At 37.5% G+C, this 25021-nt stretch overlaps 1 protein-coding gene across 3 annotated transcripts in view; it reads right to left on the reverse strand.

The window, feature by feature from the left end:
* GDAP2 (ganglioside induced differentiation associated protein 2) overlaps positions 1-25021 on the reverse strand; it is a 71168-nt gene that overhangs the window by 44614 nt on the left and 1533 nt on the right. For all 3 annotated transcript variants that reach the window (XM_027091143.1, XM_027091144.1, XM_027091145.1), the window contains exons 2-3: positions 17188-17430; positions 16109-16248 (exon numbers count right to left, since the gene is read on the reverse strand). In XM_027091143.1, the coding sequence (XP_026946944.1) occupies positions 16109-16248; positions 17188-17363 (316 nt within the window). In that variant the 5' untranslated portion in view covers positions 17364-17430. The remainder of the gene's footprint in view (positions 1-16108; positions 16249-17187; positions 17431-25021) is intronic.

Consider the following 25021-nt stretch of genomic DNA (forward strand, 5'->3'; position numbering starts at 1 on the left):
ATGAGATTTTTCAAGAGCAATAATGAAAATAGAAAACAATGGAGCAATGCCTTCAAAAATCTGGAAAATAATTTCTAACGTAGAATTTTATTTCCACCCAAACTATAATTTAGGACTATAAATTGTTGCTAAAACCATTATGTGAATGTACAATGAGGAACTAGATACTCATAGAGCCTAAACACCATCTTACTGATTACCTTTCAGCCCCAAAGGATAAAATATAACTGTACAAATGGAAGGATCAAACTGTCATCACTCTAATCTGGAGAGCCTCTTAATAACGGTCCACTAACAGGTCAATCAGATTTCATGTATCTTCTAATATGAGACAATATTAAGTACACAACACAACATCACCTATGAAATATTTTAGCCAAACTTGATTCCATTAGATATAACTTCCAGTTTAGAGGAAATACAAGGGATAAAGCAATAAACTAAATGGTACCTCAGGTGAATCAGATATATCCAGAAGGTGGGATATCTTGAAAAACATCTTGGCCTAATTCACTCAAACAAGTCATATTTCCCTCAAATCTTCTTTTCTCTATGCTAATCCTAGCTCTTTTAACTATTCCTTCAAATAATATGGTTTCCACAATGTCTACTATGCTAATCATTTTCTTTTAGGTATATCCCAGTTTATCACTCTTAAAAAGTAATAACAAAAATAAGATGAAAACTATGCAGCATGGGGTCCTAACAGGACAGAATAAATAACAGCCTCTCTTGACTTTGATGCTGTACTTTTCCCCTCAGCTTTACTGAGGCATAATTGACATATAACATTGTGTAATTATTGTGGTAACCATTTCACAATATATACATATATCAAATGACCATGTTTAAGGTGTACAACATGGTCATTTGATATATATATGTACTGTGAAATGATTACCACAATAAGGTCAGTTAACGCATCTATCACCTCAAATAACTACTTTTCTTTACAGAGAGAACACTTCAGATCTACTCTCTTAACAACCTTCAAGTATGTAATAGTGTTATTAATTATAATCACCAAGCTGTACAACTTTAGTATTTATATTATAGCCTGAAGTTTGTTCCTTTGACCAACATCTCATTTCCCCCACCCCTGTCAACCACAATTCTATTCTCTGTTTCTATGACTTCAGCTTTTTCAGATTCCATATATAAATGAGATCATTCAATATGCCTTTATTTCACTTGGCATAATACCATCAAAGTCATGCATATTGTTGCAAATGGCAGGATTTCCTTTTTTATGGCTGAAAAATATTCCACTGTGTATACTATATATTATATAATATGTACACACACATAGTTTATACATACACACACCACCACCACTACAGTTTCTTTATTCACTCATCCATCAATGGACACTTAGGTTGTTTCCATGTCTTGGCTATCATAAATAATGCTGCAATGAACACTGGGGTGCAGATACCTCTTTGAGATAATGATTTCATTTTCTCTGGATTTACACCCAAAAGTGGAATTTCTGGACAATACAGTAATTCCATTTAAATTCTTTTGAGGAACCTCCATATTGTTTTCCATAACAGCTATCCCAATTCACATACTTACCATGAGTGCACAACGGTTCCCTTTTCTCCACATCCTTAACAGCATGTTATCTCATTTTTAAAATAATAGCCATTCTAACAGGTGTGTGGTGTATTTCACTGTGGTTTTTTTTTTTTTTTTTTTTTTTTTTTTGCAGTACGTGGGCCTCTCACTGTTGTGGCCTCTCCTGTTGCGGAGCACAGGCTCCGGACGTGCAGGCTCAGCAGCCATGGCTCATGGGCCGCTCTGCGGCATGTGGGATCTTCCCGGACTGGGGCACGAACCTGTGTCCCCTGCATCAGCAGGCGGATGCTCAACCACTGTGCTGCTAGGGAAGCCCTTCACTGTGGTTTTTATTGAGCACCTTTGTATGCACCTATTGGCCATCTGTGTCTTATTTGGGAAAATGCCTCTTCTTGTGCTGTACAGAAGCTTTTTAGTTTGATGTAGTCCCATTTGTTACTGTTCTGATTATTATAGCCTTGTAGTATAGTTGGAAATCAGGAAGTGTGTTGCTTCTGGCTTTGCTCCTCTTTCTCAAGATTGTTTTGCCTATTTGGGGTCTTCTGTGGTCCCATACAAATTTTAGGATTCTTTTATCTATTTCTGTGAAAAATACCATTGGAGTTTTGATAGGGATTGCACTGAATCTATAGATGGTTTTGAGTAGTACAGATATTTTAACAATATTAATTCTTTCAATCAATGAACACAGGCTATCTTTCCATTTATGTCTTATGTCTTCTTCAATTTCTTTCATCAATGTTTTATAGTTCTCAGTGTACCGATCTCTTACCTATTCACTAAATTTATTAGTAAGAATTTTATTCTTTTTGATGCTACTGTAAAATGGGATTTTTTTCAGAATTTCATTTTCAGGTGGTTCATTGTTACTGTATAGAAATGCAACTGATTTTTGCATGTTGATTTTGTATCCTGCAACTTTACTGGATTTACTAGTTCTAACAGTTGTTTTTTTTTTTTTTTGCAGTACGCAGGCCTCTCACTGCTGTGGCCTCTCCCATTGTGGAGCACAGGCTCCGGATGCACAGGCTCAGCGGCCATGGCTCACGGGCCTAGCCACTCCGCGCCATGTGGAATCCTCCCTGACCGGGGCATGAACCCATGTCCCCTGCATCGGCAGGCGGACTCTCAACCACTGCGCCACCAGGGAAGCCCCTTCTAACAGTTTTTTGGTGGAGTCTTTACAATTTTCTCTAAATAAGATCATGTTACCTTCAAACAGTAATAATTTTACTTCTTTTCTGATTTGGATGCCTTTTGTTTCATTTTCTTGCCTAATTGCTCTGGATATGTTGAAGTATGTTCCCTCTACATTGAACATGTTTAGAATTTTTATCAAGAAAAAGGTGATGAATTTTGTCAAACATTTTTTCTTCATCTATTGAGAGGATTATATAATTTTCACTCTTCATTCCATTAATGTGGTGTATCACATTTATTGATTTGTGTACGTTGAACCATCCTTTCATCCCAAGGATAAATCCCACTTGATCACAGTGTGTGATTCTTTTAAAGTGCTGCTGTATTGTTTGCTACTATTTCGTTGAGAATTTTTGCATCTATATTCATCAGAGATATAGGCCTGTAGTTTTCTTTTCTTGCAGTGTCCTTTTTTTTCTTAGAATTAGAAAAACTTTATTATGCAATCATACATCAATTTTTTTGTATTTAATGAACCAATAAAAATCCTCTGTAAAATTATAACTACTAATGATTCCTTTAATAGGAACGTTATTTTAGAATTAATTTTTATTTTTTTAATATCTTTATCGGAGTATAGTTGCTTTACAATGTTATGTTAGTTTCTGTTGCACAACAAAGTGAATCAGCTATAAGTATACATATATCCCCACATCCCCTCCCTCCTCAGCCTCCCTCCCACCCTCCCTATCCCACTCCTCTACGTCGTCACAAAGCATCGAACTGATCTCCCTGTGCTATGCAGCTGCTTCCCAACAGCCATCCATTTTACATTTGGTAGTGTATATATGTCAGTGCAACTCTCTCACTTCATCCCAGTTTCCCCTTACCCCCGTGTCCTCAAGTCCATTCTCTACGTCTGGTCCTTTATTCCTGTCCTGCCACTAGGTTCATCGGTACCGTTTTTTAGATTCCATATATGTGTGTTAGCATACACTATTTGTTTTTCTTTTTCTGAGTTACTTCACTCTGTATGACAGACTCTAGGTCCATCCACCTCACTACAAATAATTCAATTCATTCCTTTTTATGGCTGAGTAATATTCCATTGTATACATGTGACACATCTTCTTTATCCATTCATCTGTCGATGGACACAAAGGTTGCTTCCATGTCCTGGCTATTGTAAACAGAGCTGCAGTGAACATTGGGATACATGTCTCTTTTTGAATTATGGTTTTCTCAGGGTATATGCCCAATAGTGGGATTGCTGGGTCATATGGTAGTACTTATTTTAGTTTTTTAAGGAAAACTATACTCCATACTGTTCTCCATAGTGGCTGTATCAATTTACATTCCCGTCAACAGTGCAAGAGGGTTTCCTTTCTCCATACCTTCTCCAGCATTTATTGTTTGTAGATTTTTTGATGATGGCCATTGTGACGGGTGTGAGGTGATACCTCATTGTGGTTTTGATTTGCATTTCTCTAATGATTAGTGATGCTGCGCATCTTTTCATGTGTTCGTTGGTAATCTGTATGCCTTCTTTGGAGAAATGTCCATTTAGGTCTTCTGCCCATTTTTGGACTGGGTTGTTTGTTTTTTTGATATTGAGCTGCATGAGCCACTTCTATATTTTGGAGATTAACCCTTTGTCAGTTGATTCGTTTGCAAATATTTTCTTCCATTCTGAAGCCTGTCTTTTTGTCTTGTTTATGGTTTCCTTTGCTGTGCTAAAGCTTTTAAGTTTCCTTAGGTCCCATTTATTTGTTATTTTATTTCCATTACACTGGGGGAGGTCAAAAAAAAACCTTGCTGTGATTTATATCAAAGGGTGTTGTGCCTATGTTTTCCTCTAAGAGTTTTACAGTGCCTGGCCTTACACTTAGGTCTTCAATCCACTTTGAGTTTATTTTTGTGTATGGTGTTAGGAAGTGTTCTAATTTCATTCTTTTACATGTAGCTGTCCAGTTTTCTCAGCTCTACTTATTGAAGAGGCTGTCTTTTCTCCATCGTACATTCTTGCCTCCTTTGTCAATGATAAAGTGGCCAGATGTGCGTGGGTTTCTCTTTGGGCTTTCCAACCTGTTCCATTGATCTATATTTCTGTTTTTGTACCAGTACCCTACTGTCTTGATTAGAGTACCTTTTAGTATAGTCTGAAAACAGGGAGCCTGATTCCTCCAGCTCCATTTTTCTTCCTCAAGATTGCTTTGCCTATTCGGGGTCTTTCGTGTTTCTATACAAATTGTAAAACTTTTTGTTCTAGTTCTGTGAAAAATGCCATTAGTAATTTTATAGGGATTGCATTGAATCTGTAGGTTGCTTTGGGTAGTATAGTCATTTCCACAATGTTGATTCTTCCAGTCCAAGAACATGGTATACCTTTCCACCTGTTTGTATTGTCTTTGATTTCTTTCATCAGTGTCTTATAATTTTCTGCATACACATCTTCTGTCTCCTTAGGTAGGTTTATTCCTAGGTATTTTATTCTTTTTGCTGCAATAGTAAATGGGAGTGTTTCTTTGATTTCTCTTTCTGATATTTTTGTTGTTAGTGTATAGGAATGCAAGAGATTTCTTTTTTTTTTTTGTGGAGAAAGAATTTTTTTTTTGACAGTTTAAGGCCCCTCTTTAATTACACCTCTGTTCTTTTCATTTCACCAGATAAAAGAGTTTTTCAACCCCTCTCAGTAATAACCCAATGTTCAAGAAACATAAATACTAGGAAATTATTCCACATTTGCTCATTAATTCATGTGTTTTCATTCAACTAATGCAGCAAGAGTCTAGTGTGTGCAAATATCATGGGAACAACTTACTTGTCCTCTACTCACCATTCTGTATCGTAGGCCCCAATTTTCCTACTTTGTATTCAGTTAAATGGCAAACAGCCAACTGCCATCCTTAGGATAATAACCATATTGCTTTACACCATTAATATATTGTCTTCCTCCTTCTCATCTCTACTATCATGAACCTCAGTCTCTATAGTCTTCGGAATGCAAGAGATTTCTGTGCATTAATTTTGTATCCTGCTACTTTACCAAATTCATTGATTAGCTCTAGTAGTTACCTGGTAGCATCTTTAGGATTTTCTATGTATAGTATCATGTCAGCTGGAAAGAGTGACAGTTTTACTTCTTCTTTTCCAATTTGTATTCCTTTTATTTCTTTTTCTTCTCTGATTGCTCTAAAACTTCCAAAACTATGTTGAATAATAGTGGTGAGAGTGGGCAACCTTGTCTTGTTCCTGATCTAGAGGAAATGCTTTAAGTTTTTCACCATTGAGAATGATGTTGGCTGTGGGTTTGTCATATATGGCCTTTATTATGTTGAGGTAGGTTCCCTCTATGCCTACTTTCTGGAGAGTTTTATCATAAATGGGTGTTGAATTTTGTCAAAAGCTTTTTCTGCACCTAATGAGATTATCCTATGGTTTTTATCCTTCAGTTTTTTAATATAGTGTAGCACATTGATTGATTTGCATATACTGAAGAATCCTTCCATTCATGGGATAAACCCCACTTGATCATGGTGTATGATCCTTTTAATGTGCTGCGGGATTCTGTTTGCCATTATTTTGTTGAAGATTTTTGCATCTATGTTCATCAGTGATATTGGCCTGTAGTTTTTTTTGTGACATCTTTGTCTGGTTTTGGTATCAGGGTGATGGTAGCCTCATAGAATGAATTTGGGAGTGTTCCTCCCCCTGCTATATTTTGGAAGAGTTTAAGAAAGACAGATGTTAGCTCTCCTCAAAATGTTTGATAGAATTCACCTGTGAAACCATCTGGTCCTGGGCTTTTGTTTATTGGAAGATTTTTAATCACAGTTTCAATTTTAGTGCTTGTGATTGGTCTGTTCATGGTTTCTATTTCTTCCTGGATCAGTCTTGGAAGGCTATACTTTTCTAAGAATTTGTCCATTTCCTCCAGGTTGCCCATTTTATTGGCATATAGTTGATTGTAGTAGTCTCTCATGATCCTTTGTATTTCTGCAGTGTCACTATTACTTCTCCTTTTTCATTTCTAATTCTGTTGATTTGAGTCTTCTCCCTTTTTTCTCCTGATGAGTCTGGCTAATGGTTTATCAATTTTGTTTACCTTCTCAAAGAACAAGCTTTTAGTTTCATTGATCTTTGCTACTGTTTCCTTCATTTCTTTTTCATTTATTTCTGATCTGATCTGTATGATTTCTCTCCTTCTGCTAAATTTGGGGTTTTTTTGTTCTTCTTTCTCTAACTGCTTTAGGTTAAGTTATTTGAGATTTTTCTTGTTTTTTGAGGTAGGATTGTATTGCTGTAAACTTCGCTCTTAGAACTGCTTTTGCTGCATCCCATAGGTTTTGAGTCGTCGTGTTTTCATTGTCATTTGTTTCTAGGTATTTTTTAATTTCCTCTTTGACTTCTTCAGTGATCTCTTGGTTGTCTAGTAGCTTATTGTCTAGCCTCCATGTGTTTGTATTTTTTACAGTTTTTTTCCTGTAATTGATATCTAGTCTCACAGCATTGTGGTTGGAAAAGATGCTTGATATTTCAATATTCTTAAATTTACCAAGGCTTGATTTGTGACCAAAGATGTGATCTATCCTGGAGAATGCTCTGTGTCTACTTGAGAAGAAAGCATATTATATTGGTTTTGGATGGAATGTCCTATAAATATCAAATTAAGTCCATCTGGTCTAATGTGTCATTTAGAGCTTGCATTTCCTTACTTATTTTCTGTTTGGATGATGAGTCCATGGGTGTAAGTGGGGTGTTAAAGTCACCTACTATTATTGTGTTACTGCTGATTTCCCCTTTTATGGCTGTTAGCATTTGCCTTATGCATTGAGGTGCTCCTATGCTGGGTGCATAGATATTTACAATTGTTATATCTTCTTGGATTGATCCCTTGATCATTGTCCTTCCTGGTCTCTTGTAGTAGTCTTTATTTTAAAGTCTATTTTTTCTAATATGAGTATTATTATTCCAGCTCTCTTTTGACTTCCACTTGCACGGAATATCTTTTTCCATAACTTCACTTTCAGTCTTTATGTGTCCCTAGGTGTGAAGTGGGTCTCTTGTAGACAGCATATATATGGATCTTGTTTTTGTATCCATTCAGCCAGTCTGTGTCTTTTGTTTGGGGCATTTAATCCATTTACATTTAAGGTAATTATTGATATGTATGTTCCTATTTCCATTTTCTTAATTGTTTTGGGTTTGTTTGTGTTAAGACTTTTCCTTCTCTTGTATTTCCTGCCTAGAGAAGTTCCTTTAGCATTTGTTGTAAAGCTGGTTTGGTGATGCTGAATTCTTTTAACTTTTCCTTGTCTGTAAAGGTTTTAACTTATCTGTTCAATCTGAATGAGATCCTTGCTGGGTAATCTTAGCTGTAGGTTTTTCCCTTTCATTACTATAAATATATCTTGCCACTCCCTTCTGGTCTGTAGAGTTTCTGCTGAAAGATCAGCTGTTAACCTTATGGGGATTCCCGTGTATGTTATTTGCTGCTTTTCCCTTGATGCTTTTAATATTTTTTCTTTGGGTTTCCTCTTTGTTAGTTTGATTAATACGTGTCTTGACATGTTTCTCCTTTGGTTTATCCTGTATGGGACTCTCTGTGCTTCCTGGACTTGACTGACTACTTCTTTTCCTATGTTGGGGAAGTTTGCAACTCTAATCTCTTCAAATATTTTCTCAGACTCTTTCTTTTTTTTCCTACTGGGACACCTATAATTCGAATGTTGGTGTGCTTAATGTTGTCCCAGATGTCTCTGAGACTGTCCTCCATTTTCATTCTTTTTTCTTAATCTGCTCTGTGGCGGTTATCTCCACCATTCTATCTTCCAGCTCACTTATCTGTTCTTCTGCCTCATTTATTTTGCTATTGATTCCTTCTAGAGTATTTTTAATTTCAGTTATTGTGTTGTTCATTACTGTTTGTTTGCTCTTTAGTTCTTCTAGGTCCTTGTTAAATGTTTCTTGTATTTTCTCTATTCTATTTTCTAGATTGTGGATCATCTTTACTATCATTACTCTGAATCCTTTTTCAGGTAGTTTGCCTATTTCCTCTTTATTTATTTGGTCTTGTGGGCTTTTACCTTGCTTCTTTACCTGTAAGATATTTCTCTGTGTTCTCATTTTACCTAATTTACAGTGTTTGAGGTCTCCTTTCCCTAGGCTGCAGGATCATAGTTCCTCTTGCTTCTGTTCTCTAACCCCAGTGGTTAAGGTTGGTCCAGTGTCTTGTGTAGGCTTCCTGATAGGAGGGACTGATGCCTGCGCTCTGGTGGGTGGAGCTGAGTCTTTTTTCCACTGATGAGCAAGGCCAGGTCAGGTGGTGTGTTTTGGGGTGTCTGTGAGCTTAGTATGAGTTTAGGTAGTCTGTGTGCTGATGGGTGGGTTTGTGTTCCTGTCTTGTTTGTTGTTTGCTGTGAGCAGCTGGGAGCTGCTGGCAGTTGGGTGGAGATGGGTCTTGGATTCAGATGGAGGCTTCCGTGACATCTCTCAGTGATTAATCTTCCTTGGAGCTGGGAATTCTGTAGTGTTCCAGCACCCTGGACTCAGTGCTCCCACTCCAGAGCCTCTGGCCCAACTTCTGGTTGAGGGACCAAGACCCCACAAGTCGCTCATCCCGGCAATAAAGGGGATAAAAAAAAAAAACTAACAAAACCCCAGACAAATGCTATAAATTAAAATCAAACAATCAGAAACAGAAACAAGGAAGCACACACACACACAAAAGAAAGAAAAATAGAACCAAATAAATCAAATAGCAAGAGAACAACCAGACAAACAAAAGAACCCAAGAATGAAATGAAACAATTAAGAAGAAAGGTGACAAAAACCAAGAAACAAAACCAAAGCAGAGTGCCAACTGAAGAATGAAGCAAAGAAACAGAACAAACTGACAAAAATGATATAAAAAAAGAAAAAGAAAAAGAGAAAGGGGAAAGATGACAGAACAACAGAAAAGCAATGTAGAAACAAATATAAAAAAAATAGAAAGTATATTTTAGAAAAAAAAGACAAACAAAACCCTGGAGAAATGGTAAAAACAAAATCAAACAAAAAGAGAAACAAGGAACACAAACACACATAAAAGAAACAAAAACAGAACAACCAGACAAACAGAAGAACTCAAAAATGAAATCAAACAATTAGGATTAAAACTAACAAAAACACATAACCTAAAAACAAAACCAAAGCAGTGTGACCACTAAAGAATAAAGCAAGGAAACAGAACTTATAAAAATGATTAAAAAAATAACAATAAAATAAAAAAGGGAAAAAACGCAGACAACAGAAAAGCAAAGTAGAAACAGAAATACATACATTAAAAAAAGGAAAATTTATTAAAGAAAAAGGAAAAAAATTAGGGGAAAGAACACAGAAAAGTAAAAACAGAAATGTATAAAAAAAATAGAAAGTAAAAATATATTATAAAACATGGAGATCCCAAAAGAGTAAAAAACAAACAAAAAAAACTCTAAAACCAAAAAAAAACAAACAAAAAAGCTAGAACCAAGAACAGAATGAATCAAAACATAATGAAATTAATAGCAATAATTATGTGTCCCTGGCATCTCTGCTGTAAGTGTCCTTGCATATGCCGTGAGCTAGAGCCCACCTCCGCCTCCCCAAGAGGCTCTCCTCTGCCTCTGGGCTGGTCTCTAGACCTTCTGTGGGCCCTGTGGGCACCACTCAGACTCTGATCTGGCCCAATTCCTGCATGTGCTGCCCCCAACGTCCACAGCTGCCAGAGCTAGACCATTTTCATTTGTGGGAACACTCATTGTCTACTCAGATATTCCTTAGATGCAGGATCTACCTAGCTGATTGCAGAGATTTAGTCTACAGCTTGTACAGCTGATGGAAGGATTTTTGATCTTCCTTAGTCACCCCGTCCCGGGGGTTCAGCTCTGGTTTCATTCCCACCTCTGCGCGTGGTCCACCCACAGGAGTCTGGTCCTGAGGCTGCCTTGGAGCTCTAGGGTCTGCCCCCGTGACGACCAGGTGCAGAGGTGGTAAGACTGCTTGGATCATGGGAGCCCTTACAGCCCCAAATGCACAGGGAAGCTGCCAGCCACAGGCACAAGAGATATGGTCGTAGCGAGGGCCTTTTCTGGCACCTGGCATAAGGCACATGAGGGCCAGCCCTGGCCAGGGTTTTTCTGGCACCCGGCAGCAGGTGTGCAAGGGCCAGCCCTGAGAGGGTTTTTTTGCCCTGCAGCCAGCACGTGAGGGCCAGCCCTCATGGGGCTTTGTTTATTGCTCGGCAGCCAGCACACAGAGCCAGCCTTGAGTGGGCTTCTTTTACTGTCGTCAGCAGGCACTGGCATGTAGGGAGAGAGAGGTTACAATGGTGGCTCCTCCCCCTTCTTGTGACTCAGCAATAGCGCCCTGCTTCCATGGCAGTCCAGTCTTCCTCCACAGGCATTCCCTGCTGCAGATTTCCTCCCTCCTGTCCCCTCAGTCCATCTCCCCACAGCCCACAGCAGTTCTCACTCTGGGCCTGTTCTCCAATCCCCATGCACCAGCTCTCAGCCCCCTCGCACACCTGTGAATACACATCCCAGTCCAGGGCACATAGGGCTGAGGTATGGACCATCTGTGTACTTCTCACTCTGTCCCGTCTGCCACAGATTGGCCACTTCACCTTCTTCTGACAGCCTCAAATGCTGCCCTTCTGTCCTAATCGATTTCCCCGTTGGAGAGGGGGTTTCCCCAAATTCGGGCATCTCTCCTCTGCTTCAGCTCCCCCGACCCAGAGTGCAGGTCCTGTCCTACTTCCTCTCCTTCTCTTTCTCCCTTCTTTTTTCTGTCCTACGCAGTTATGCAGGGATCTTTAATAGTCCTTTCCAGTGTCCAAGGTCTTCTGCTAGTTTTCAGCCAGTGTTCTGTGAGAACTGTTGCATCTACAGATGTATTCCTGATGCATCTGTAGAGAGAGATGAACTCCATGTCCACTTACTCCTCTGCCATCTTGAATCTCTCTTCTTGTAGCATCCTTATCTGGCTTTGATATCGGGGTAGTGCTGTCCCTGTAAAATGAATTTGGAAGCGTTCACTCCTCTTCAACTTTTTCACAGAAGAAATTGAGAAGAATTGGTATTAATTCTTCTCTATATGTATATGTATGGTAGAATTCACCGGGGAAGCCATCAGGTTGTGGGCTTATTTTTGTTGGAAAGTTTTTGATTGTTGATTCAAGTCTCCTTACTCCTTTCGTCTGTTCAGATTTTCTGTTCCATCATGGTTCAGTCTTGTTAGGTTGCATGTTTGCTAGGAAGTTATCTGTTTCTTCTAGGTTATCCAATATGTTGGCAAATAATTGTTCATAGTAGGCTCTTATAATCTTTTGTCTTTCTATGGTGTTAGCTGTAATATCTCCACTTTCATTTAGAATTTTGAGTCCTTTATTTCCCCATCGTTAGTCTAGTTAAACATTTGTCTCTCTTCTTTAAAAGCCAACTCTTTTTGTTGCTTTTTTCCTATTGTCTTTCTAGTTTCTATTTCTTTTATTTCTGCTCTAATATTTACTATTTCCTTCCCTCTGCTAACTATAGGCTTAGATTGACCTTTTTTTTCTAACTCCTTGAGGTTTAAAATTAGGTTGTTTGAGCTGTTCTTTTCTTCTAATGTAGGCACTTAGTGATATAAATTTCTCTTAGAACTGGTTTAAAACATTTTTTTTTTTTTACATCCCATAAGTTTCGCATGTTGTATCTTCCTTTTCATTGTCTCAAGATAATTTCTGATTTCCCTTCTGATTTCTTCTTTGATCCAATGGTTTTTCAGGAGCATACTGTTAAATTTCCACATATTTGTGATTTTTTTCATTTTCTTTTTGTTATTGATTTCTAGTTTCACACAACTGTGGTTAGAAAAGATTCCTGACATGACCTCAGTCTTCTTAAATTTGATAAGATTTGCTTTCTGGCCCAATATGATTTATCATGGAGAATGTCCCATGTATACTTGAGAAGAATGTATATTCTGGCGCCGTTGGATGGAATATTCTGTATATGTCTTAGGTTCATTTGGACCATAGTGTTATTCAGGCCTTCTGTTTCCTTACTAATTTTCTGTCTGGATGATCTATCCAATATTTATAGTGGGGTATTGAGGTCCCTAATTATTACTGTATTTCCATCTATTTCTCCATTCAGTTCTATTAATATTTGCCTTAAATACTTAGGTGCTTCAATGTTGGTGCACATATATTTACAATTGTTATATTCTCTTGATGAATTGACCCCTGGACCATATAGTGACCTCTGTCTCTTGTGACCAATTCTGACCGAAAGTCTATTTTATCTGATGTAAGTATAGCCACTCTTACTCTCTTTTGGTTTCCATTTGCATGGAATATCTTTTTTTATCCATTCACTTCCAGCCTGTATGTGTCATTAAAGCTAAAGTGAGTCTCTTGTAGGCAGCATATTGTTGGATTCTTTTTCTTTTTTTTTTTTTTTATCCTTCATCCCCTCTGTGTCTTTTGGTTGGAGAATTTAGTCCTTTAGCATTTAAAATAATTATTAATAGGTAATTACTGTCATTTTGTTAATTGTTTTCTGAGTATTTTTTTAAGTCTCCTATCCTTTGTTCCTCTCTTGCTGTCTTACTTTAATTTTTTTTTTTAAACTGGTATGCTTTAACTCCTTTCTCTTTATCTTTTTTGTATCTATCATAGGTTTTATTCTTTGTGGTTACCATGAGGTTTACATTAAACATCTTATAAATATAACAGTTTATTTTAAGCTGATTACAAACCTTCACTTGTGATGTTGTGCAATGATGCCTCTGATACTGTTAGTGTTTTCAGTAAAAATGATGCATTATCATCTCGGAGTCTAGTCAGTTAAAATCCCAGGGGACTTCTATTCATTCATTTATCAGCTACTGAAAGGATGCCTTTACTATACTTGGTACTGGGAACATGGAGGCCAATAAGACATATGGTTCCTGTCCTCAAGGAGTTCAAAGTTTAATGGGGACATAATAATTATATAAACAATTTACAAAATTACAATTGTGCTAAGAGCACCAAAGAGAAGTACCACAGGTTGGGAGCATATACCATGAGCGATTCTGAAGTAAAAGGAAGTAGCGCTTTGAGGAAGAGATATAAGCAAAGACTTAAGATTAAGAGTTAAGAATTGAGAGAAAGAACAACAGCACATGCAAAATTGAAAAGGAGCTGGATGACAAGGCAATGGGAGATCAGTCTGGTTCAAGTACATTGAGGAAGGTAAAAGGGGACCTGGAAGTAAGTGAGTGAGATCTTGCAAGAACTTGGAGAACAGTTTAAGGAGTTAGGACTTAAAGTGTAATGAGAGGCCACTAAATGGTTTGAAGCAGGGGAGTAATGAGAAGGGATTTACAGTTTAAAAAGCAAATACTTACTACGTGTGGAAAACAGATTCAAGTAAAGAATGGTTGTAGGTGACCAATTGGGAGGGAGGCAATGGCTGTAGTCCAGGCAGGGGATGACGCAGCACAGGCTAGGCTGGAGGTGGTGGTAATACAGAGAGATTCAAGATCTATTTAGGGCTTGATGACAGACTTTATGTGGGGAATAAGGAAGAGGAAAGTGTTAATGCTAAAGTTTTTTTGCATGAAAAATGGAGGAGATGATAATGCCATTTTACTGAGAAAGCAAATTCTTATATAAAAAGTGTTGTCAGACTGGGCTTCCCCATCCTGAACTTGGGTAATTAATGTTTTCAACTTACTGCAAGACCTTTATATTCATCCTTGTTGATTTTTTCATTTCTTTGGCTCATACTTCCAGTCGGTTCGGATATTTCAAAATCTTTAGTCTATCATCCAATGTCTCCTATAAATCCTCCCAGCTTTTTATCATCTACAAATTTGGTAAGTCATACTTTGTAATCATTTACTAAGTTGTTGTTAAGCATGTAAAAAGAGGACAGAATTAAGTACTCAGCCCTTCAGTGCATCCTTAATAATCTCTCTTCAGGGTGGCACTGGTTCATTAAGCAATACAACTGAGGAGTGTAACCAGCACCAGCAATAACGCTGAACACTGAGGATGTGCCTAGCACTTAATGTCCATTATTTAATTTATTCTTCATGAAATTAATTTTTTCCATCCTCAAATACTCATGGAGCTCTTGTTATGTGTCAGGAACTAAGATAGGGACTATTATCATCCCCATTTTAGAGATAAGGAAACTCAGGCTCAGAGGTGAAGTAACTGGTCCTAAGTAACACAGTTAGTAAAGGACAGAGTTATAATATGAACCCCAGCTTGGAGACCCTCCAAACATATGCTGCTAAAAATTGAGGTTTTATTTTGTATACTTAAATTTTATATTTTTTTAATTCATAAGTCCAGCTCTAAGGTGTAAGTGAGCATGCGCGCTCATTAGGAATTTTTCCAGACCAGTTTCTCTGTTACTTATATCAAAGAACTTCTCAGTATTATCTCTAATACATATTATAATTTCTACATATTCTTCATGGCATCATGTTTTTAGTTAAACTGAGGGCTTCTTCCCACATCTACCCTCACAAAGTTCAGTTTCTTGATCAGACAAACAATTCTTCTCTCTTTATCTCTTCTTTCATGGTCAGCATTATAAATGATCCTGTTCAAATTCTAATATCTTTATTAGGTTAAAAACCAATTGTTTGTAGAAGTCTAAGAAACGAAGATTTTTTTATACAGGTGGGATTTGCTGTTTACATTTTAAGAAAAATTGCTGTATTTCAAAAATATTTTTTATAAAATGGGATAATTGAATTTCACAATATTCCCTTTACACACAAATAATAACAAAAAGTTGTGAGGTTGGTAAGTTAAGAAAATAAATGCAAATAAGGTAAACAAGATTCTGAACAAACAGGACTCCTCCTGTCTCCAATTCCAAAGAAATATTCCCAGAAGAAGAATGTACTGGTTTAAAAAAAAAAAAAAAAAAAGAAAGTACAGAATTAACCCAGAACACACTTGGTTTTTACCAGTAAGTCAATTTCATTTCAGAAGTGTGACACTCTATGTCCAGGAGGTATATAAAAAAATTCTGTCAATATCAAAACTCAATAAAAAATTTTCAGTTTAGATAAAGAATAGTTGTTTTATAAGGCTTATCGGTGCAAGACATTAGACAGCCAAGAAAATGTTACCAAAAATCTAACTGGCTATGATGACTGTCATTTTAAAATTCAGGTACACAACAGAGGGGTTTTACCAAGTAAAGTCTCAGCACTCAGCTTCTAACACATTATAGGTTTTTCAAAGGCTGTATTTATTTAGTTTTAACAACAACAAAAGAGCTACATCTACTTAGTTTCTCACTTACACGCAAAATATACTTCTTCAAACATCAAAATAAATGTTTCCTAAGCACTAACATACCTAAGAAAATTCACTCACCTCTAAGTTTCTGGAGGTCCTCCTTCAAATCAGGCCCTGCAAGCATGAAGATACTTTCTGACACAGGATTCTTATCAGTAAGACTTTCATTGCTGGTATTCACAATAGCTGTACAATTCAGTAATGCCACATCTCCTTTCCTAAGGAAAATAAATAAATAAGAGCAAGTGTGGGGAAGAGGAGGCAGATAAGAAAGCTAGTTTCTAATTGTTTCAAAACATTCTATCTTCACTCCCTTCACAACATTGGTTTTACCAGTTCACAAGCTTAAGCAATAGTAAAAAGTTGTTCCTGATTCAGAAAGGCTAATATGGCATCGCAGATAGATCTTGAACGCAATTGCTGTAACCCTGAAACCCACAAAACCATCATGTCATTCCTTTGCTTCTTACATAAGAGATGTGTGTGAGATGGGGAGTGACAGCTAATGGGAACAGGACTTTGGGGTGATGAAAATGTTCTAAAATTGACTCTGGTGACGGCTGCACAATTTTGTGAATATACTAAAAACCACTGACTTGTACAATGTAAACTAGTGCATTTGTATGGTATATGAATTACATCTCTAAAGCTTTTTTTAAAAACAGAAATGTACTACTACTACTACATGCAACAACATAGACGAACTTTCAAATAATTGTGTTGAATGAAAGAGGCCAGACTGAAAAAAGAGTACACGATTCCATTCATATAAAGCTCTAGAAAATGCATACTAATCTATAGTGACAGAAAGATGAATGATTGCTTGGGGATGTTGAGGCAGGGAGGGGCAGGAGAGAGGGATTACCAAGGGACACAAAAAAACTTCCGGGGTGATAAATATATTCACTATCTTGATTCTGGTGATGGGTTCATGGGTGTATACATGTCAAAATTTACCAAACTGTACACTTCAAATATATGTAGTTTATTGTAAGTTAATTAAGTCTCAATAAAGCTGTAAATGTGTATGCAAAGTAATATTTCAATAATGCAAGAGTTCACAAAAAAGAGTTTAGAAAAAAATATGAAAAAAAGAAATTAGAAGAAATTATGAGAAAGTATTATTATATCATGATATGATTTAACCAAGGAATTACCAGAGAACCACTTTTCCATTGATATCCTTATTGTAAAGAAAAGGTGATCTAATAGTCTCTTCCTGATATGTTTCAGCTGCAGTATCAGAAGTAGTTAATTGTTCTTCACAAGAATTGCCCCAGCTTGGTAGTGTATCCACATCCACAAACTGGGAAGGTGCACCCAAGGGATCCATGGAATGGGAACTTCAGCTTGTCTTTTCCCAAATTCCTCAGCAATTCAATATTCACTGTAGACTTTAGCTTAAGAGAAAAGAAAGAATCATTTTAATAGAGAAGCACAGGTATTACTTTACTTCTATTAGAGTAAAAAACAAAACTCTGCTGTGAAATGCTCCAATAGTACATTGTGTGATTATAGTCACTTAAACAGTCTATTAAAAAATCAAACGTACAATGAATTACTACGGCTTTTTTAAACAGGAAGAAAGAGGGATTATTTAAACACAAATTATTTTCAAAGAATTACAGTCATTTAAATAATCACACAGCCCATCAATTCTACTTTCCAGAAACACAGGACTATTCATTCAACATTCATTGAGTGTCTGCTATTGGCGGGGTAGGGGGAGTGTCAGGTGCTGCAAGAGATACAAAGATAATATGAACAACTTAAAAAGTTCAGTCTAATATGGAAGATGAGAAGCAGGGAGGTTACTGCAATCAGGTAGTAAGAGATAAAGGTCTGAACTATGTAGAGAAACAGAGGGAGAGGAAGGCATAGATTTGTGAGGCAACATACAAAGGAAAAATTAACAGGATTTGAAAATTTATAGAATACAGTATATGAGACACCGATGTGGTATAAGGTTGGTTGTACAGAAATGTAGAAATTAGAAGAGAAGGGTGATAGGAAGACACGTAGTGTTAAGTCACAGAAACTCATGGGAAATTTAACATGATACTTCATTTGGCAATAAGTCAGATAGCTATTTCAGTAAAATGGTAGATTCGTTCATTCAATAAATCTTTATAAGCAGCTATTACGTGTCAGGTATTGTTCTAGTTACTGGGGACACACAGTGAATAAGACAGAGCAAGTCCCTACCCTTAGAGAGCTGATGCTTCCTTGAAAGCAGATGAAAAACGATAAACAAGCAAGCAGGTATCTAATAGAACGACTGGAGGCAGTGAGTATTATAAGAAAAAGGTTCTATCTGAGCAGAAAGCTAAATAAAGTGAGAGAGCAAGCCATGTGAAGCTCTGGAGGGTGCGTCAGGCAGAGGGAATGGCAAGTACAAAGGCCAAAAGGGCAGGGAGGAGCTTGGTCTATTCCAGAAGAGCGTAGAGGCCGGTTTGGCTACAGTACAGTGAGCTAGGTAATGAGTAGCAGGTGATGAGGTTGGTGAGCCAAGGAAAGGCCAGATGATCTAGTTTGTAAGCCATGATAAGAAGTTTAGATCTTAATGTAAATGAGGGTAAGCTATTAGAGGGTCCCTATAAGGATAATGACTTAATATAAATATTTGAAAAGATTACTCTAGCTACAGTGAAACTGAGTGGAGGCAAGAGTAAACGCAGAGACCAGTAGAAAACGACTGGAGTAATCTAGGTGATGGTGATGAAGGTGGTGAGGAATGGTTAGAATTGGAATGAATTTTGAAGGTAGGGTCAACAAGACTTTCTAAATGCACCTGAGGGGGTGAGGGAAAAGAACAGAATCAAAGGTTACTCCTAGATTTCCTGCTTGAGCAATTAAATAGACGGTAATGCTACTTATAGAGAAGGAAAAGACTGGAGTAGGTTGCAGGTGGAGTAATAATCAAGGTATTTTTTTCCTTATGTTTTCCTTTTGTTAGTTTGAGATGCCCATTATATGCCCAAGTATGTATATCAAACATGCAATTGGCTGGCTACATGAGGCTAGAGCCCAGAGGAGAGGTCAGGCTAAAGATATAAATTTGGAAGTCTCAGCATATGGATGGTATTTAAGACCACCAAGAGAGAAAATGCAAATGGAGAATAGATCCAAGGACTCAGTCCTAAGGCCAAATCTAGAGGCTGGAAAGAGGAAAAGTTTAAAAAAGAGATAGAAAAGCATTGATAAGAATGGAAGATCTGGAAAGTGTGGTACCCTAAAAGCCAAGTGAAGAAAGTAACTTTAGACAGAATGCTCAAGAGGGATCATCTAGGGTTAAATGCTACCGAAAGGTTGAGTAAGAACTAAGAACTAATTAGTCGGTTTGGTAAATTGGAGATAGCTGGTAACACTGAACATACATAAGAGCAAAGAGATGATTAGGGAATGACAGCTGGTATGTGAACTTCCTGAGAAGCTTTTCTGTATGATCCTTATGTTTGTGAAGAGTCAAGGAGAAAAAGCATGCCCTTCTATATCTAATATCTTGCTGTTTCTTGCTGAGAGACATGGGATACTAATTGGAATGAACGATGGATTTGACACAATATTCTAATTCCTGCACCAACACTGTGTGGTAGGAAATGTGCTCATTTATATAACAATTTCAGAAAGGCCTTGTAGATCATACCAGGATAAAATTGTATCGGAGGATTATTCTTATTTGTTACTAAGTACTCCTTTGATATTATTTTGAAATAAATAAACTAATTTTATCTAGAAGTTGGTGTTTAGTCCATCCAATTGGCCTTTGAAACTAGAGGCAACCACAAGTCCTGTTGATCAGTTCACAAGTATTCAGCCTGGAACTGGACAAGCTGAACAGAGTACAAGTGAAGGCTACATTCACTGTCTATGGCTGAACTGCCTTGAGCTCAACAGAACGACACCCTGCAGAAATTCATAATTTCAAAAAATTATCCACAGGTTTTTGGTGACAACTCATGCTGAAATTTCTTAACCATGATATTAAAAAGTCCATTAAAAACAAACTTAGTTTTCATTTTGCAAACTTGAATGTCAAATTACAGGGCTAAATCACTTCTTTAAAATAACTTTTCTTTCCAATTCTAAGTAATACTCACTTACATAACATTTGAAAGATACCAAAAAGTAGTTCCTACCTTTTTCTGTGACAGGTAAAATCATAAGGTACGTACAATTTTGAATCCGGTTTCTTTAGTATTTTAAGGTAAATATTTCCATATGCAATTACACTTTGAGGCAGAAGCAGAATGGTAAAAGCTTGGGCTCCGTTATCAGAAGGCCTGAGTTTGGGTTGAGGACCTACCACCTAACAGTCATATTATCCTTGACTCTAAACCAGAGTTTTCTTATTTTTAAAATAGGAGTAATGTACTACTATGGTTATTGTGAGAATTAAATGATATAATCTGTATTAAAATTGCACAGCAGGGACTTCCCTGGTGATCCAGTGGTTAAGACTCTGCCTTCCAATGCAGGTTTGATCCCTGGTTGGGGAGTTAAGATCCCACATGCCTCTCGGCCAAAAAACCAAAAAAACCCCATAAAACAGAAGCAATATTGTAACAAATTCAATAAAGACTTTAAAAAATGGTCCATATCAGGGCTTCCCTGGTGGTGCAGTGGTTGAGAGTCCACCTGCCGATGCAGGGGACACGGGTTCGTGCCCCGGTCCGGGAAGATCCCACATGCCGTGGAGCGGCTGGGCCCGTGAGCCATGGCCGCTGAGCCTGCGCGTCCGGAGCCTGTGCTCCGCAACGGGAGAGGCCACAACAGTGAGAGGCCCACATACCGCAAAAAAAAAAAAAAAAAAATGGTCCATATCAAAAGAATCTTTAAAAAAAAACTGCATAGCACAGCACCTGGCATCAAGCAAGGCACAATAAAAGTTATAACTTTCTCAGAGCCAATGTGAAAGTCACCTGCACCACTGTTGAGATAAAGAGATGTTTTCATGTGTGGCAAAGACCAAGACACTCACTGTCAAAGACTCTCTAACGAGCATCAGATAAACCAAAAACAAATTGGTGAATTAAGATACACTCTTACTTATCTCAATGTCTGCTCTTGTAATGACTTGTTAATCCCTAACACCTAGATCAAGCCTACATCTGTTTTCTCTGATCTGCTCCTGCGCCAGTAGGGGAAAAAAAAAAATCAGAACTTATCCTCTCTGCTGTCAAAACAAATACATGGTTTCCTATGTTAGCTTGGCCCTCCATCAACACTAACAGAAAACTGTTTTGAGTCATTCTTGGATGACTCTATGCTATTCCACACAGGATCTGTGATAGACAGCCTCCAAGATGTCCTTCAATGATACCTGCCTCCTGATATTAATGCCGTTGTGTAGATGCCTCCCATAATGAATAAGGCTGGCCAGTGTATCCAACTGGATATTGCAGAAATGACAGTGTGTGACTTCCACGGACGGATCATAAAAGATATTGTGGCTTCTGCCATGCTCTCTTGGACTGCTTGTTCTGGGGAAGTGAGCGCTTGTGACATGGGGACACTCATGAAGCTCATGGAAAAGCCCCTGTGGGGAGAGACTGAGAGTTCCTGCCAACAACCAGCATGAACCGACAGACATGGGAATGAATCACCTTGGATCCTCCAGCCCCAGCTGACATCTTGACCACAACCTCATGAGAAACCCTGAGCCAGAACCACAAGACTAAGCAACTTTTGAATTCCTGACCCATAAAAACTGTGAGGTAATAAATGCTTATTTGCCTATTATGTCCCAGGCATCATTCATTCAAGCACTGTTAAGTGCTGAGTCTCTGTCTAATGGAAGAGATAGCTCCACAAAAATCACACAAAGATATAATCGTAGAAATACATACATAGTTAAAATCTGTGATAAGTGTCCTACAACAAAGAAGGGGGGAGCTACTTAAATTGAAGAGGCAGAGAATGTCTCTTCCAGATAGTGAGAGTTGAGACCAAAAGTAGAAGAGTTTTACAGGCTGCGGAAAGGTACATCTGGGCGCCTTAAGGCAGGAAAGAGCCTAAGACACTAAAGGAACAAAAGAAGGCCAACTGTGGAAGTTACAGTGAACCACAGGGTATTAGATATGTTACAAATATGCTTCTAATCCTTACAATAATCCTGCAAAGTAGGTATCAGAACACTTATTTTACAGTGAGGGCACCAAGACCCAGAGGTTCAATTATCAGCTCAAGGTAACAGAACTAGTAAGTGGTACCTTGAGATCCAAATCAAAGACCAGCTGGCACTAAAACCCGTGCCATTTCCATTACATCATATCACATTGCCTTCCTTCTTTTCCTGATGCTCTGAGAAAAGAGAAGTCATTGTTCAAATTATCTTAACTTCTCTCCAACTCAAAATGTCTCTATCTTCATTCACTCTTTCCAACTTCCAAGTGATTTTGGGGTATATTCCATACTTTTAAGCCTGCCAAATCACCTTCATTTAAGCATTTTACTGCACCTGACTAGCTTTCCTCTAAGAGAATGTAATAACATCAAGTATCCCTTCACTACACCTGATCTCTCCTTCCCCTGAGTCTCTTACTCTCAAATTTTTTCCCTACCCCATTTCTTCAGAATACCAACAAACTCCTCTTTTCACCATTTAACTTTAAGAGTAATCTGTTTCGCAGCTCTACTTCCTTTTCCTCCATTTATTCAACCCACTGCAGTTCTGCTTCCATCTCTATAACAATACTAAAACTGCTTTTTCAAGGTCAACAATAATTCTCCAAATGTCAAGTCCAAGAGCTAATCAAATTTTAGCTGCATCCACTATTGATTATTCCCTCCCTGAAACTCTATTATCTTCTTTGACAGTACACTCTGGTGGTTCTCCTATATGTCCAACCACATCTTGTCAGTATAGTTTGTTGGATCTTCTTCCAAGATCTTAAAAGTCATTGTGACACACAAGATACTGAGTGTTAAATGAGTAATAGGTAATGTTCAGAGCTCTTACTGTAGAGCAAATTTAATGGCATTATATGAAAGTGTCATGGCATTTAACAATGAATTCTTTTTCAGCTCCATCTCTAAACAGAAATGTATTTTTCTCATCAAAAAGAGATTTAAATCTCCCCTTCCCCCAACACACACACCTTGGCAATAAAGCAAATGGAGCAGCAAAGCCAAGCTAGGCAGGAAAATCTGATCCCTGATCCTTAAGGAGCAGTGGTTCTTAACATTCTTGGAGTCACAGACCCCTTGGAGAATTTACATGAAATATAAAGACCTTTTCATCACCCAAATTGTGACTACATGAGCTCATACAAGCACAGGTCTGGAAAAAAATCTGAGGGGTTTCCCAGACTCAAATTAGGAATCCCAGTGATAGAATACAGAGTGCTCGGGTAAGGAAAGGAGGAGGGGAAGGCTACAATAATCTACAGCTTTAGCCAGAATTTTGGATAACATTAAAGAGGAGCGGGACTTTCCACTGAAAATCAATTGATCAGTCCTGTATTTTGAACAGGTTCATAAGCAAACACAAAACCTTAGTAAAAATGCTCCTGAAGCAAGACATTTACGTCCCAGGATCTCAAAGTTTACATGTAACAAACAGATGATTGCAGAATCAGATCTATTTCCTTAGCCATACTATCTTAAGGGCTATCTTCAGTACCTCCCTAGATGAGGATAAAGAGAACCCACTATGTATCTTTTACAATTCAAATTAGTAATGAGTATATAACAGTTCTTATTACACTGTAGCTCATCTTTTTTTCCTCAAAATCTTGTCATCTTTTAGTTTAAGAAGTCCTCCAAATAGTGCTTTATATGATTAATTGGATTGGTTAGAGGGATTAGACTTTTATTGTTCAAGACAGGGCAGAATCAGGCAGAACGTCTTGGATCACTGTCTCAAAAAATTCTGATTTTTTTGTCTGAATAAAGAGAAAATGATATCATTTAAAAGACAAAAGAACTTTAAATCTGTTTTCTTATTCTTCAAAATGCTTACATTGATTAGATAGGCCTGGATAAAAGTACAAAGAGAGCTGGTCCATGCTTTTGACCTCCACTCATTACCAGCTCTATTTCATTGTTTTTGTATAAATTATAGGTTTACCATTCTTTATGTCTTTGTATTTCAATATTTTAAACTTCAAGGTACTTAGATATTTCCGCACAATACCTCTATCCCAACACCAAATCTATTATATTTAAGAATCATTCTATGCAAATAGAAAGAATGACTTTTTCTTTTTAGAAAGTTACTTAGATGGAAAAACAAATGGAAGCCGTCAAATATGTCAACAATAAATACAGTATAACAAAAAGATTTCTAAGTTGTGTTAATAGCCCAGGTCAAATTTAACACCATTATTCAAAACCAGCCAAACACATGCTCTCTCTAATGGTGAGTTAGTAGTACCACCTTCATATTAAAAGAACTTTACTATGTTTCATCTATCAATGTCTAAACTGAAGAAGATGATTCCTGTGTACTGGTTTACATGTGTGTGAGTGGCAGGTTCTGGGTCTGCTGTGCTGTGTCGTGACTGTCAGTGTTTCTCTAGTTTTGCAGTAACGCCGTGTTGTTATTTACGCTCTGACAGACTGTCACGTGGTAGGTTCTTTCTCAGGAACTCAATTTAACTATTATTTATTGATATATCATCACCTTTGAAACGCTTTTACTGGCACAACTTATTGTTAAAGTTTTGAATCCAAAAAGTAAAAAGAACTTTACTATGTTTCAATTATAAAATTAATACATTTAGCAATTCCGAAACTTAAGAAACTAAGGTTATGCTCTTGAAGTAGTGCATTGGGAAGTTATAAGATGCATTATCTTAGCACTCAATCGAAGATGCTTACAACAACTTTCATTAAAATTATTTTTTCTGGGAATTCCCTGGCAGTCCAGTGGTTAGGACTGGAGAGGGCGCAGGTTCGATCCCCGGTCAGGGAAATAAGATCCGGTAATCCGCGCGATGCGGCCAAAACATAATAATAATAAATAAAACAAAATTATTTTTTCCATTT

Source organism: Aethalodelphis obliquidens, unplaced genomic scaffold (genome assembly GCF_003676395.1).
Source record: "Aethalodelphis obliquidens isolate GAN/ISIS:26980383/991018 unplaced genomic scaffold, ASM367639v1 scaffold70, whole genome shotgun sequence".
In the NCBI taxonomy this organism is placed as follows: domain Eukaryota; kingdom Metazoa; phylum Chordata; class Mammalia; order Artiodactyla; family Delphinidae; genus Aethalodelphis; species Aethalodelphis obliquidens.